General features: G+C 44.8%; 1 protein-coding gene across 4 annotated transcripts in view; it reads left to right on the forward strand.

The window, feature by feature from the left end:
• Positions 1 to 14,851, forward strand: part of NCAM1 (neural cell adhesion molecule 1) — a 415,621-nt gene that overhangs the window by 340,497 nt on the left and 60,273 nt on the right. For 3 of the 4 annotated variants that reach the window (XM_044282273.1, XM_044282274.1, XM_044282276.1), the window contains one exon: positions 2,533 to 2,535. The exons of the other annotated variant lie outside the window; for it this stretch is intronic. In XM_044282273.1, the coding sequence (XP_044138208.1) occupies positions 2,533 to 2,535 (3 nt within the window). The remainder of the gene's footprint in view (positions 1 to 2,532; positions 2,536 to 14,851) is intronic. 4 annotated transcript variants of the gene reach the window in all.

A 14,851-nucleotide genomic window follows, 5' to 3' on the forward strand; every position in this document is an offset into this window, starting at 1 on the left:
TGTCTCTTTACTAAACTGCAGCAGAGAAATCTGAGTTTGTATCCATATGCAAATGAGACGTTGGAGCACCAGAAGGCGGGGCTAAATCTTTTGAGCACTCATTTGTAACCCCCCCCCCCCCCTGTGCTCTGTACACTCCCCTCTGCCCTTGATTGAAAGGACTAGACATGCTGAGGACAGAGCTGAGTCCTATTATCTACATATCATGTACTTTATGTACTATAGCTTCACCACACTGAGATCTGCTCAGAAAGCTAGTATACATATTACTGCTTTACTTACAGGCACAATACACGATTAGCCACCAGTAAAAAAAAAAACATAACTCTCTACATGGTAATGCTATAGCTTGGTAGTAAGTGTGTTGTTTTGCATGTAGAAATCCCAGGTTGGACTCCTAGGAGAGACTTTAAGTTTTTTTTTTCTTCCATATTTAACCTATAATACGGTAAGTCTATTTCCTTATCATATGGAGATCTCGATGTGGTGAAGCTATAGTACATAGAGTATATGATAGGTAAATGCTAGGACACAGCTCTATCCTCAGCATGTCTAGTCCTGTCCATCAACGGGAGGGGGGAGTGTGCAGAGCACAGGGGGTGTTACAAGGCAGCGCTCAATAGATTCAGCCCTGCCTCCTGGTTCTCCATCTTCTCAGTAGGATATTCATAAAAACGCATATTTCTCTGCAGCTGTTTAGCATACAGACAAAATAAGGGTATTGTTTTAATCAGCATGATGAGCCATACCAGCCAATATGTCTGGTTTAAGAGAGCTGATCCTGCTGACAGAGCTGCTTTCATTTTTCCTGTGGAGGTGCTGTAAAATATGTGAGCACTTATATTTTATTATAGTTCCACCTATAATACCATACTCCTGGAGCTCTCCCTGTAGTTTTTCAAATATTGTGGAAATTCATCTTATTTAAAAAAAAAAAATCTGTTGTTAAGTATGTCATTATTACAGAGTTTTAATATTGTGCAGTACTGGAAAGTCTATCCAGTATATATGTGTTAAATTATCACACGTTCAGGCTCCAACCGAGCCCTTTTTCGGGTTTGTTATCATGAAGGGAGGCTTGGTTTGAGCCTAAAATGCATTGTAATCTAACAGATGAAAAAAAGTTAATTTCCTTTCATGTAGAGATCCTGAGACTATTCTTGGGAAGCAGTGGTGGTACTAGATCCATTTTCTACTACTGCTTAAAATTTTAACGTCTACAGGAGAAAGAAGGGACTACTGGGAGGATTAGCGGGCTGCATATCCCTGAATTTAAAGTGCACCAGAGAGTTAGGCCTCGTTGCAAAACTCACATAGGTGAGCATTGGCACAGATTTCACACATCAACCCTGTCTCAGGCAATTTTACTTTTGAAACTGTCTTTTTCCCACTTTTTAAGTTAAACTGTTATTATGGAGTCTGCCAGGTCCATTAATGAACTCCAGTATGGAACAGGAAGTGTGTCCAACCATACAAAGTAATTATATATATATATACAGTCATGTGAAAAAATTAGGACACCCTTTGAAAGCATGTGGTTTTTTGTAACATTTTTAATAAAAGGTTATTTCATCTCCGTTTCAACAATACAGAGAGATTAAAGTAATCCAACTAAACAAAGAAAACTGAAGAAAAGTCTTTTCAAGATCTTCTGTAAATGTCATTCTACAAAAATGCCTATTCTAACTGAGGAAAAAGATAGGACACCCTCACATGTATTCCCTCTTAAATTGGCTCAGATCTCACACAGGTATATCACACCAGGTGCACATAATTAGTAGATCGTTACTCTGCATGTTGAATGAGGCTTGCCCTATTTAAACCTCAGACATTTAGTTTGGTGTGCTCCTGACTGTTGAAGTGAGAGTGAGCACCATGGTGAGAGCAAAAGAGCTGTCAGAGGACTTCAGAAAAAAGATTGTAGCAGCCTATGAGTCTGGGAAGGGATTTAAAAAGATCTCAAAAGATTTTGAAATCAGCCATTCCACTGTCCGGAAGATAGTCTACAAGTGGAGGGCTTTCAAAACAACTGCCAACATGCCCAGGACTGGTCGCCCCAGCAAGTTCACCCCAAGAGCAGACCGCAAGATGCTAAAAGAGGTCTCCAAAAACCCTAAAGTGTCATCTCGAGAACTACAGCAGGCTCTGGCTACTGTTGATGTAGAAGTACATGCCTCTACAATCAGAAAGAGACTGTACAAGTTTAACTTGCATGGGAGGTGTGCAAGGAGGAAACCTTTGCTTTCCAAGAGAAACATCGAGGCCAGACTGACATTTGCCAGAGATAAAGTTGACAAAGACCAGGACTTCTGGAATAATGTTCTTTGGACAGATGAGTCCAAAATTGAATTATTTGGACACAACAGCAGAGGACATGTTTGGCGTAAACCAAACACAGCATTCCAAGAAAAGAACCTCATACCAACTGTGAAGCATGGAGGTGGAAGTGTCATGGTTTGGGGCTGCTTTGCTGCAGCAGGACCTGGTCAGCTCACCATCATAGAATCCACGATGAATTCTACTGTGTATCAGAAGGTGCTTGAAGAACATGTGAGACCATCAGTTAGAAAATTAAAGCTGAAGCGGAACTGGACCATGCAACATGACAATGACCCAAAACATACTAGTAAATCAACCAAAGATTGGCTGAAAAAGAAGAAATGGAGAGTCCTGGAATGGCCAAGTCAAAGTCCAGATTTGAATCCCATTGAGATGCTGTGGGGTGACTTGAAAAGGGCTGTACGTGCAAGAAACCCCTCAAACATCTCACAGCTGAAAAAGTTCTGCATTGAGGAGTGGGGTAAAATTTCCTCAGACCGATGTCGAAGACTGGTAGATGGCTACAAGAACCGTCTCACTGCAGTTATTTCAGCCAAAGGAGGTAACACTCGCTATTAGGGGCAAGGGTGTCCTATCTTTTTCCTCAGTTAGAATAGGCATTTTTGTAGAATGACATTTACAGAAGATCTTGAAAAGACTTTTCTTCAGTTTTCTTTGTTTAGTTGGATTACTTTAATCTCTCTGTATTGTTGAAACGGAGATGAAATAACCTTTTATTAAAAATGTTACAAAAAACCACATGCTTTCAAAGGGTGTCCTAATTTTTTCACATGACTGTATATATATATATATATGTAAAAACATATAACTTCACTTGCATAGTTCTTATACTCTGTAAGCATGTAGCTGAAGCTCCTACTAGCATTAAGACAGGTTATCAGCCCATGAGTAAAAAAAAAAACCTGTCTAGAGCAGTGTTTCCCAACCAGTGTGCCTCCAGCTGTTGCAAAACTACAACTCCCAGCATGCCCGCACAGCCAAAGGCTGTCCAGGCATGCTGGGAGTTGTAGTTTTGCAACAGCTGGAGGCACACTGGTTGGGAAACACTGGTCTAGAGGTTATATGCTGTTTCATATAGTGTTTGATCTCATTGAAAGTTCAGGTAGAAAGCCATGTGCCTAGTGAGTTTAGTTCAGTTCACGTTCAGATGTTGAAAGGAATGTTGAAGGATGTTACCTGGAGCACTCACACGTTCTGACACCAATAATAATATTTGGAGGTTTCAGAGATATTATCTAGTTAAATCATCTTTAGTCAAAGCAGCTAGATCTTATGGATTAATAGAAACTTTGAGTCCAGATGTATGAAGGCTTATGTATAGAGTTGAGCGAACACCTGGATGTTCGGGTTCGAGAAGTTCGGCCGAACATCCCGGAAATGTTCGGGTTCGGGATCCGAACCCGATCCGAACTTCGTCCCGAACCCGAACCCCATTGAAGTCAATGGGGACCCGAACTTTTCGGCACTAAAACGGCTGTAAAACAGCCCAGGAAAGGGCTAGAGGGCTGCAAAAGGCAGCAACATGTAGGTAAATCCCCTGCAAACAAATGTGGATAGGGAAATGAATTAAAATAAAAATTAAATAAATAAAAATTAACCAAAATCAATTGGAGAGAGGTTCCATAGCAGAGAATCTGGCTTCCCGTCACCCACCACTGGAACAGTCCATTCTCAGATATTTAGGCCCCGGCACCCAGGCAGAGGAGAGAGGTCCCGTAACAGACAATCTGGCTTCATGTCAGCAGAGAATCAGTCTTCATGTCATAGCAGAGAATCAGGCTTCACGTCAGCCACCACTGCAACAGTCCATTGTCATAAATTTAGGCCCAGCACCCAGGCAGAGGAGAGAGGTCCCGTAACAGAGGATCTGGCTTCATGTCAGCAGAGAATCAGTCTGCATGTCATAGCAGAGAATCAGGCTTCACGTCAGCCACCACTGCAACAGTCCATTGGCATATATTTAGGCCTAGCACCCAGGCAGAGGAGAGAGGTCCCGTAACAGACAATCTGGCTTCATGTCAGCAGAGAATCAGTCTGCATGTCATAGCAGAGAATCAGGCTTCACGTCAGCCACCACTGCAACAATCCATTGGCATATATTTAGGCCTAGCACACAGGCAGAGGAGAGAGGTCCCGTAACAGACAATCTGGCTTCATGTCAGCAGAGAATTAGTCTGCATGTCATAGCAGAGAATGAGGCTTCACGTCAGCCACCACTGCAACAGTCCATTGGCATATATTTAGGCCTAGCACACAGGCAGAGGAGAGAGGTCCCGTAACAGACAATCTGGCTTCATGTCAGCAGAGAATCAGTCTGCATGTCATAGCAGAGAATCAGGCTTCACGTCAGCCACCACTGCAACAGTCCATTGTCATAAATTTAGGCCCAGCACCCAGGCAGAGGAGAGAGGTCCCGTAACAGACAATCTGGCTTCATGTCAGCAGAGAATTAGTCTGCATGTCATAGCAGAGAATGAGGCTTCACGTCAGCCACCACTGCAACAGTCCATTGGCATATATTTAGGCCTAGCACACAGGCAGAGGAGAGAGGTCCCGTAACAGACAATCTGGCTTCATGTCAGCAGAGAATCAGTCTGCATGTCATAGCAGAGAATGAGGCTTCACGTCACCCACCACTGCAACAGTCCATTGGCATATATTTAGGCCTAGCACACAGGCAGAGCAGAGAGGTCCCGTAACAGACAATCTGGCTTCATGTCAGCAGAGAATCAGTCTGCATGTCATAGCAGAGAATGAGGCTTCACGTCACCCACCACTGCAACAGTCCATTGGCATATATTTAGGCCTAGCACACAGGCAGAGCAGAGAGGTCCCGTAACAGACAATCTGGCTTCATGTCAGCAGAGAATCAGTCTGCATGTCATAGCAGAGAATGAGGCTTCACGTCACCCACCACTGCAACAGTCCATTGGCATATATTTAGGCCTAGCACACAGGCAGAGCAGAGAGGTCCCGTAACAGACAATCTGGCTTCATGTCAGCAGAGAATCAGTCTGCATGTCATAGCAGAGAATGAGGCTTCACGTCACCCACCACTGCAACAGTCCATTGGCATATATTTAGGCCTAGCACACAGGCAGAGCAGAGAGGTCCCGTAACAGACAATCTGGCTTCATGTCAGCAGAGAATCAGTCTGCATGTCATAGCAGAGAATGAGGCTTCACGTCACCCACCACTGCAACAGTCCATTTTCATAAATTTAGGCCCAGCACCCAGGCAGAGGAGAGAGGTCCCGTAACAGAGGATCTGGCTTCATGTCAGCAGAGAATCAGTCTGCATGTCATAGCAGAGAATCAGGCTTCACGTCAGCCACCACTGCAACAGTCCATTGTCATAAATTTAGGCCCAGCACCCAGGCAGAGGAGAGAGGTCCCGTAACAGACAATCTGGCTTCATGTCAGCAGAGAATTAGTCTGCATGTCATAGCAGAGAATGAGGCTTCACGTCAGCCACCACTGCAACAGTCCATTGGCATATATTTAGGCCTAGCACACAGGCAGAGGAGAGGTTCATTCAACTTTGGGTAGCCTCGCAATATAATGGTAAAATGAAAATAAAAATAGGATTGAATGAGGAAGTGCCCTGGAGTCCAATAATATATGGTTATGGGGAGGTAGTTAATGTCTAATCTGGACAAGGGACGGACAGGTCCTGTGGGATCCATGCCTGGTTCATTTTTATGAACGTCAGCTTGTCCACATTGGCTGTAGACAGGCGGCTGCGTTTGTCTGTAATGACGCCCCCTGCCGTGCTGAATACACGTTCAGACAAAACGCTGGCTGCCGGGCAGGCCAGCACCTCCAAGGCATAAAAGGCTAGCTCTGGCCACGTGGACAATTTAGAGACCCAGAAGTTGAATGGGGCCGAACCATCAGTCAGTACGTGGAGGGGTGTGCACACGTACTGTTCCACCATGTTAGTGAAATGTTGCCTCCTGCTAACACGTTGCGTATCAGGTGGTGGTGCAGTTAGCTGTGGCGTGTTGACAAAAGTTTTCCACATCTCTGCCATGCTAACCCTGCCCTCAGAGGAGCTGGCCGTGACACAGCTGCCTTGGCGACCTCTTGCTCCTCCTCTGCCTTGGCCTTGGGCTTCCACTTGTTCCCCTGTGACATTTGGGAATGCTCTCAGTAGCGCGTCTACCAACGTGCGCTTGTACTCGCGCATCTTCCTATCACGCTCCAGTGCAGGAAGTAAGGTGGGCACATTGTCTTTGTAGCGTGGATCCAGCAGGGTGGCAACCCAGTAGTCCGCACAGGTTAAAATGTGGGCAACTCTGCTGTCGTTGCACAGGCACTGCAGCATGTAGTCGCTCATGTGTGCCAGGCTGCCCAGGGGTAAGGACAAGCTGTCCTCTGTGGGAGGCGTATCGTCATCGTCCTGCCTTTCCCCCCAGCCACGCACCAGTGATGGACCCGAGCTGCGTTGGGTGCCACCCCGCTGTGACCATGCTTCATCCTCATCCTCCTCCACCTCCTCCTCATCCTCGTCCTCCTCGTCCTCCAGTAGTGGGCCCTGGCTGGCCACATTTGTACCTGGCCTCTGCTGTTGCCAAAAACCTCCCTCTGAGTCACTTCGAAGAGACTGGCCTGAAAGTGCTAAAAATGACCCCTCTTCCTCCTCCTCCTCCTCCTCCTCCTGGGCCACCTCCTCTTCCATCATCGCCCTAAGTGTTTTCTCAAGGAGACATAGAAGTGGTATTGTAACGCTGATAACGGTGTCATCGCCACTGGCCATGTTGGTGGAGTACTCGAAACAGCGCAACAGGGCACACAGGTCTCGCATGGAGGCCCAGTCATTGGTGGTGAAGTGGTGCTGTTCTGTAGTGCGACTGACCCGTGCGTGCTGCAGCTGAAACTCCACTATGGCCTGCTGCTGCTCGCACAGTCTGTCCAGCATGTGCAAGGTGGAGTTCCACCTGGTGGGCACGTCGCATATGAGGCGGTGAGCGGGAAGGCCGAAGTTACGCTGTAGCGCAGACAGGCGAGCAGCAGCAGGATGTGAACGCCGGAAGCGCGAACAGACGGCCCGCACTTTATGCAGCAGCTCTGACATGTCGGGGTAGTTGTGAATGAACTTCTGCACCACCAAATTCAGCACATGCGCCAAGCAAGGGATGTGCGTCAAATTGGCTAGTCCCAGAGCTGCAACGAGATTTCGCCCATTATCACACACCACCAGGCCGGGCTTGAGGCTCACCGGCAGCAACCACTCGTCGGTCTGTTGTTCAATACCCCGCCACAACTCCTGTGCGGTGTGGGGCCTGTCCCCCAAACATATGAGTTTCAGAATGGCCTGCTGACGTTTACCCCGGGCTGTGCTGAAGTTGGTGGTGAAGGTGTGTGGCTGACTGGATGAGCAGGTGGAAGAAGAGGAGGAGGAAGCCGAGAAGGAGGAGGTGGCAACAGGAGGCAAAGAATGTTGCCCTGCGATCCTTGGCGGCGGAAGGACGTGCGCCAAACAGCTCTCCGCCTGGGGCCCAGCTGCCACTACATTTACCCAGTGTGCAGTTAGGGAGATATAGCGTCCCTGGCCGTGCTTACTGGTCCACGTATCTGTGGTTAGGTGGACCTTGCTACAGATGGCGTTGCGCAGTGCACACTTGATTTTATGGGATACTTGGTTGTGCAGGGAAGGCACGGCTCTCTTGGAGAAGTAGTGCCGGCTGGGAACAACATACTGTGGGACAGCAAGCGACATGAGCTGTTTGAAGCTGTCTGTGTCCACCAGCCTAAATGACAGCATTTCATAGGCCAGTAGTTTAGAAATGCTGGCATTCAGGGCCAGGGATCGAGGGTGGCTAGGTGGGAATTTACGCTTTCTATCAAATGTTTGTGAGATGGAGAGCTGAACGCTGGCGTGTGACATGGTTGAGACGCTTGGTGACGGAGGTGGTGGTGGTGGTGTTGGTGGTACATCCCCTGTTTGCTGGGCGGCAGGTGCCAACGTTCCTCCAGAGGCGGAGGAAGAGGCCGAGGCGGCAGCAGCAGAATAGGCCGAGGCGGCAGCAGCAGAAGAGGTAGCAGGGGGAGCCTGAGTGACTTCCTTGGTTTTAAGGTGTTTACTCCACTGCAGTTCATGCTTTGCATGCAGGTGCCTGGTCATGCAGGTTGTGCTCAGGTTCAGAACGTTAATGCCTCGCTTCAGGCTCTGATGGCACAGCGTGCAAACCACTCGGGTCTTGTCGTCAGCACATTGTTTGAAGAAGTGCCATGCCAGGGAACTCCTTGAAGCTGCCTTTGGGGTGCTCGGTCCCAGATGGCGGCGGTCAGTAGCAGGCGGAGTCTCTTGGCGGCGGGTGTTCTGCTTTTGCCCACTGCTCCCTCTTTTGCTACGCTGTTGGCTCGGTCTCACCACTGCCTCTTCCTCCGAACTGTGAAAGTCAGTGGCACGACCTTCATTCCATGTGGGGTCTAGGACCTCATCGTCCCCTGCATCGTCTTCCACCCAGTCTTGATCCCTGACCTCCTGTTCAGTCTGCACACTGCAGAAAGACGCAGCAGTTGGCACCTGTGTTTCGTCATCATCAGAGACATGCTGAGGTGGTATTCCCATGTCCTCATCATCAGGAAACATAAGTGGTTGTGCGTCAGTGCATTCTATGTCTTTCACCGCTGGGGAAGGGCTAGGTGGATGCCCTTGGGAAACCCTGCCAGCGGAGTCTTCAAACAGCATAAGAGACTGCTGCATAACTTGAGGCTGAGACAGTTTCCCTGGTATGCATGGGGGTGATGTGACAGACTGATGGGGTTGGTTTTCAGGCGCCATCTGTGCGCTTTCTGCAGAAGACTGGTGGGAGATAATGTGAACGTGCTGGATCCACTGTCGGCCACCCAATTGACTAATGCCTGTACCTGCTCAGGCCTTACCATCCTTAGAACGGCATTGGGCCCCACCATATATCGCTGTAAATTCTGGCGGCTACTGGGACCTGAGGTAGTTGGTACACTAGGACGTGTGGATGTGGCAGAACGGCCACGTCCTCTCCCAGCACCAGAGGGTCCACTAACACCACCACGACCATGTCCACGTCCGCGTCCCTTACTAGATGTTTTTCTCATTGTTATGGTTCACCACAACAACAAATATATTATTTGGCCCAATGTATTGTATTCAAATTCAGCGGAATATAAATTTGAGGCCTAGTATTTAGGCGCTGGGTGACCGGTATGGATTTAGTGACAGAATTAGACTTGGAAATGCACAGAAGCGTGTGTGTGAAGTTATTCTGAATGACCCTATGTGCACCTTGAATATTATATACCCTTTTAGGGATAGATTTCAAATAGCTCTGATATAGCAGGAACCACTAAATTATGAAATTGCTAAATTGGGAATTGTACTTCAACCCAGAACAAAAAATGTGCTTTGACGGACACTAAATAACTTTCCCAGCTACAACAGGACAGCGGTAACGAGAGATTTAGCGGGATATAAATTTGAGGCCTAGTATTTAGGCGCTGGGTGACCGGTATGGATTTAGTGACAGAATTAGACTTGGAAATGCACAGAAGCGTGTGTGTGAAGTTATTCTGAATGACCCTATGTGCACCTTGAATATTATATACCCTTTTAGGGATAGATTTCAAATAGCTCTGATATAGCAGGAACCACTAAATTATGAAATTGCTAAATTGGGAATTGTACTTCAACCCAGAACAAAAAATGTGCTTTGACGGACACTAAATAACTTTCCCAGCCACAACAGGACAGCGGTAACGAGAGATTTAGCGGGATATAAATTTGAGGCCTAGTATTTAGGCGCTGGGTGACCGGTATGGATTTAGTGACAGAATTAGACTTGGAAATGCACAGAAGCGTGTGTGTGAAGTTATTCTGAATGACCCTATGTGCACCTTGAATATTATATACCCTTTTAGGGATAGATTTCAAATAGCTCTGATATAGCAGGAACCACTAAATTATGAAATTGCTAAATTGGGAATTGTACTTCAACCCAGAACAAAAAATGTGCTTTGACGGACACTAAATAACTTTCCCAGCTACAACAGGACAGCGGTAACGAGAGATTTAGCGGGATATAAATTTGAGGCCTAGTATTTAGGCGCTGGGTGACCGGTATGGATTTAGTGACAGAATTAGACTTGGAAATGCACAGAAGCGTGTGTGTGAAGTTATTCTGAATGACCCTATGTGCACCTTGAATATTATATACCCTTTTAGGGATAGATTTCAAATAGCTCTGATATAGCAGGAACCACTAAATTATGAAATTGCTAAATTGGGAATTGTACTTCAACCCAGAACAAAAAATGTGCTTTGACGGACACTAAATAACTTTCCCAGCTACAACAGGACAGCGGTAACGAGAGATTTAGCGGGATATAAATTTGAGGCCTAGTATTTAGGCGCTGGGTGACCGGTATGGATTTAGTGACAGAATTAGACTTGGAAATGCACAGTAGCGTGTGTGTGAAGTTATTCTGAATGACCCTATGTGCACCTTGAATATTATATACCCTTTTAGGGATAGATTTCAAATAGCTCTGATATAGCAGGAACCACTAAATTATGAAATTGCTAAATTGGGAATTGTACTTCAACCCAGAACAAAAAATGTGCTTTGACGGACACTAAATAACTTTCCCAGCTACAACAGGACAGCGGTAACGAGAGATTTAGCGGGATATAAATTTGAGGCCTAGTATTTAGGCGCTGGGTGACCGGTATGGATTTAGTGACAGAATTAGACTTGGAAATGCACAGAAGCGTGTGTGTGAAGTTATTCTGAATGACCCTATGTGCACCTTGAATATTATATACCCTTTTAGGGATAGATTTCAAATAGCTCTGATATAAAATTGCTAAATTGGGAATTGTACTTCAACCCAGAACAAAAAATGTGCTTTGACGGACACTAAATAACTTTCCCAGCTACAACAGGACAGCGGTAACGAGAGATTTAGCGGGATATAAATTTGAGGCCTAGTATTTAGGCGCTGGGTGACCGGTATGGATTTAGTGACAGAATTAGACTTGGAAATGCACAGAAGCGTGTGTGTGAAGTTATTCTGAATGACCCTATGTGCACCTTGAATATTATATACCCTTTTAGGGATAGATTTCAAATAGCTCTGATATAGCAGGAACCACTAAATTATGAAATTGCTAAATTGGGAATTGTACTTCAACCCAGAACAAAAAATGTGCTTTGACGGACACTAAATAACTTTCCCAGCTACAACAGGACAGCGGTAACGAGAGATTTAGCGGGATATAAATTTGAGGCCTAGTATTTAGGCGCTGGGTGACCGGTATGGATTTAGTGACAGAATTAGACTTGGAAATGCACAGAAGCGTGTGTGTGAAGTTATTCTGAATGACCCTATGTGCACCTTGAATATTATATACCCTTTTAGGGATAGATTTCAAATAGCTCTGATATAGCAGGAACCACTAAATTATGAAATTGCTAAATTGGGAATTGTACTTCAACCCAGAACAAAAAATGTGCTTTGACGGACACTAAATAACTTTCCCAGCCACAACAGGACAGCGGTAACGAGAGATTTAGCGGGATATAAATTTGAGGCCTAGTATTTAGGCGCTGGGTGACCGGTATGGATTTAGTGACAGAATTAGACTTGGAAATGCACAGAAGCGTGTGTGTGAAGTTATTCTGAATGACCCTATGTGCACCTTGAATATTATATACCCTTTTAGGGATAGATTTCAAATAGCTCTGATATAGCAGGAACCACTAAATTATGAAATTGCTAAATTGGGAATTGTACTTCAACCCAGAACAAAAAATGTGCTTTGACGGACACTAAATAACTTTCCCAGCTACAACAGGACAGCGGTAACGAGAGATTTAGCGGGATATAAATTTGAGGCCTAGTATTTAGGCGCTGGGTGACCGGTATGGATTTAGTGACAGAATTAGACTTGGAAATGCACAGAAGCGTGTGTGTGAAGTTATTCTGAATGACCCTATGTGCACCTTGAATATTATATACCCTTTTAGGGATAGATTTCAAATAGCTCTGATATAGCAGGAACCACTAAATTATGAAATTGCTAAATTGGGAATTGTACTTCAACCCAGAACAAAAAATGTGCTTTGACGGACACTAAATAACTTTCCCAGCTACAACAGGACAGCGGTAACGAGAGATTTAGCGGGATATAAATTTGAGGCCTAGTATTTAGGCGCTGGGTGACCGGTATGGATTTAGTGACAGAATTAGACTTGGAAATGCACAGTAGCGTGTGTGTGAAGTTATTCTGAATGACCCTATGTGCACCTTGAATATTATATACCCTTTTAGGGATAGATTTCAAATAGCTCTGATATAGCAGGAACCACTAAATTATGAAATTGCTAAATTGGGAATTGTACTTCAACCCAGAACAAAAAATGTGCTTTGACGGACACTAAATAACTTTCCCAGCTACAACAGGACAGCGGTAACGAGAGATTTAGCGGGATATAAATTTGAGGCCTAGTATTTAGGCGCTGGGTGACCGGTATGGATTTAGTGACAGAATTAGACTTGGAAATGCACAGAAGCGTGTGTGTGAAGTTATTCTGAATGACCCTATGTGCACCTTGAATATTATATACCCTTTTAGGGATAGATTTCAAATAGCTCTGATATAAAATTGCTAAATTGGGAATTGTACTTCAACCCAGAACAAAAAATGTGCTTTGACGGACACTAAATAACTTTCCCAGCTACAACAGGACAGCGGTAACGAGAGATTTAGCGGGATATAAATTTGAGGCCTAGTATTTAGGCGCTGGGTGACCGGTATGGATTTAGTGACAGAATTAGACTTGGAAATGCACAGAAGCGTGTGTGTGAAGTTATTCTGAATGACCCTATGTGCACCTTGAATATTATATACCCTTTTAGGGATAGATTTCAAATAGCTCTGATATAGCAGGAACCACTAAATTATGAAATTGCTAAATTGGGAATTGTACTTCAACCCAGAACAAAAAATGTGCTTTGACGGACACTAAATAACTTTCCCAGCTACAACAGGACAGCGGTAACGAGAGATTTAGCGGGATATAAATTTGAGGCCTAGTATTTAGGCGCTGGGTGACCGGTATGGATTTAGTGACAGAATTAGACTTGGAAATGCACAGAAGCGTGTGTGTGAAGTTATTCTGAATGACCCTATGTGCACCTTGAATATTATATACCCTTTTAGGGATAGATTTCAAATAGCTCTGATATAGCAGGAACCACTAAATTATGAAATTGCTAAATTGGGAATTGTACTTCAACCCAGAACAAAAAATGTGCTTTGACGGACACTAAATAACTTTCCCAGCTACAACAGGACAGCGGTAACGAGAGATTTAGCGGGATATAAATTTGAGGCCTAGTATTTAGGCGCTGGGTGACCGGTATGGATTTAGTGACAGAATTAGACTTGGAAATGCACAGTAGCGTGTGTGTGAAGTTATTCTGAATGACCCTATGTGCACCTTGAATATTATATACCCTTTTAGGGATAGATTTCAAATAGCTCTGATATAGCAGGAACCACTAAATTATGAAATTGCTAAATTGGGAATTGTACTTCAACCCAGAACAAAAAATGTGCTTTGACGGACACTAAATAACTTTCCCAGCTACAACAGGACAGCGGTAACGAGAGATTTAGCGGGATATAAATTTGAGGCCTAGTATTTAGGCGCTGGGTGACCGGTATGGATTTAGTGACAGAATTAGACTTGGAAATGCACAGAAGCGTGTGTGTGAAGTTATTCTGAATGACCCTATGTGCACCTTGAATATTATATACCCTTTTAGGGATAGATTTCAAATAGCTCTGATATAGCAGGAACCACTAAATTATGAAATTGCTAAATTGGGAATTGTACTTCAACCCAGAACAAAAAATGTGCTTTGACGGACACTAAATAACTTTCCCAGCCACAACAGGACAGCGGTAACGAGAGATTTAGCGGGATATAAATTTGAGGCCTAGTATTTAGGCGCTGGGTGACCGGTATGGATTTAGTGACAGAATTAGACTTGGAAATGCACAGAAGCGTGTGTGTGAAGTTATTCTGAATGACCCTATGTGCACCTTGAATATTATATACCCTTTTAGGGATAGATTTCAAATAGCTCTGATATAGCAGGAACCACTAAATTATGAAATTGCTAAATTGGGAATTGTACTTCAACCCAGAACAAAAAATGTGCTTTGACGGACACTAAATAACTTTCCCAGCTACAACAGGACAGCGGTAACGAGAGATTTAGCGGGATATAAATTTGAGGCCTAGTATTTAGGCGCTGGGTGACCGGTATGGATTTAGTGACAGAATTAGACTTGGAAATGCACAGAAGCGTGTGTGTGAAGTTATTCTGAATGACCCTATGTGCACCTTGAATATTATATACCCTTTTAGGGATAGATTTCAAATAGCTCTGATATAGCAGGAACCACTAAATTATGAAATTGCTAAATTGGGAATTGTACTTCAACCCAGAACAAAAAA

Source organism: Bufo gargarizans, chromosome 2 (assembly GCF_014858855.1).
Source record: "Bufo gargarizans isolate SCDJY-AF-19 chromosome 2, ASM1485885v1, whole genome shotgun sequence".
Lineage (NCBI taxonomy): Eukaryota > Metazoa > Chordata > Amphibia > Anura > Bufonidae > Bufo > Bufo gargarizans.